General features: G+C 34.1%; 1 protein-coding gene across 1 annotated transcript in view; it reads right to left on the bottom strand.

The window, feature by feature from the left end:
* DCC (DCC netrin 1 receptor) overlaps positions 1-1192 on the bottom strand; it is a 1232106-nt gene that overhangs the window by 204467 nt on the left and 1026447 nt on the right. Inside the window, exon 15 of the mRNA XM_012651723.1 lies at positions 408-602. Within this exon, the coding sequence (XP_012507177.1) occupies positions 408-602 (195 nt within the window). The remainder of the gene's footprint in view (positions 1-407; positions 603-1192) is intronic.

Genomic DNA, 1192 nt, shown 5'->3' with positions numbered 1-1192 from the left:
TCCTGAAAGAAAATATTTAAAGTTGGCAATAGCATGCTATTCACATAATTCAATGCATTTTAATTTTTATTCCCTTAAATAAAATGGCTGAATGGTTTCATTATATTTTGAATACAACCAATATACATGACATCAATACAAAATTCCATAAGGATTGCAAATGAAAAAAAGTCAAGTTAAATATATCTGCCTTGTGCTGATGGAAGAAAATGTGATAACACAATAGATCTTTCTTTGATATGTTGGCTTTGAGCATAACAAGGTACATTTAATTTATTTTGCATGTCCACTGAAGCCATGTTGCCAAGAAAGATGGTGTGGGGCCACTTCCAACACAGGCTGCAAAGCTATTTTATTATATAACAATCTCACAGGAAAAGAAAAGTATAATAGGAAATGATTCAAACCTTTCAGAGTCCTGAAGAGGATGGGATCAGAGAGGGGCCCCACTCCTTTCGCATTTCGCGCTTGAATTCGAAAGTAATACATAGTGTCAAGGTTGAGATCCATGATTTGATGAGTAAGCCGATCACCGCTGATTGTTTCCATAATCCAGTCATCGATTGGGATGTTCTTGTCCAAAGTATAAAACAAGATGTAAGCTGCATAAATAGACAAATGCAGCTGTGTTTAATGCACTGATTGCATGCTGTAGTTCTGCTTCCAAATACCCGTGTTTCCCAAATATAATTCACAGTGATTATTACATGCCCACAATCTATAAACTGCAGTATTTAGTTTTGCAATGATGTCTTTTATTTTCGTATTTCAAGGATTAGATAAATAATTGCTTCAACGTGCAGAATCAAAACAGAATAGGCTGTTAGCAATAAAAATATCTGCCACGTTTAAAACTGCATGCTTTCTGCTACCTATAAATCCTGATTATGAGTTTGCTCTAATATAGAAACATCATGAAAAATGTAAAACACATACAACAAATCTGTATTATTTTCACCGTACTACAACAATGAAAATAATTCTTACTTTGGCTTGTGCTTACATAATAAAAAATGTATTGCAAACTATAAAATGTCCTACATATTTAAAGTATTATAAAAATAAACGATCACATCTGATTACTGTAATGACTCTGGGAGGTTGTCAGGGGCAATGTTACTGTCCTTTCTTAGATGATAAAACTGAGGGTGACCCAAGCTAGCTGGCAAAAGGACTGGGATGGTATCCTTTA

Source organism: Propithecus coquereli, unplaced genomic scaffold (genome assembly GCF_000956105.1).
Source record: "Propithecus coquereli isolate 6110/MARCELLA unplaced genomic scaffold, Pcoq_1.0 Scaffold37, whole genome shotgun sequence".
In the NCBI taxonomy this organism is placed as follows: Eukaryota; Metazoa; Chordata; class Mammalia; order Primates; family Indriidae; genus Propithecus; species Propithecus coquereli.
The sequence above is the reverse complement of the archived record's forward strand: the minus strand, read 5'-3'. Positions and strand labels throughout refer to the sequence as shown.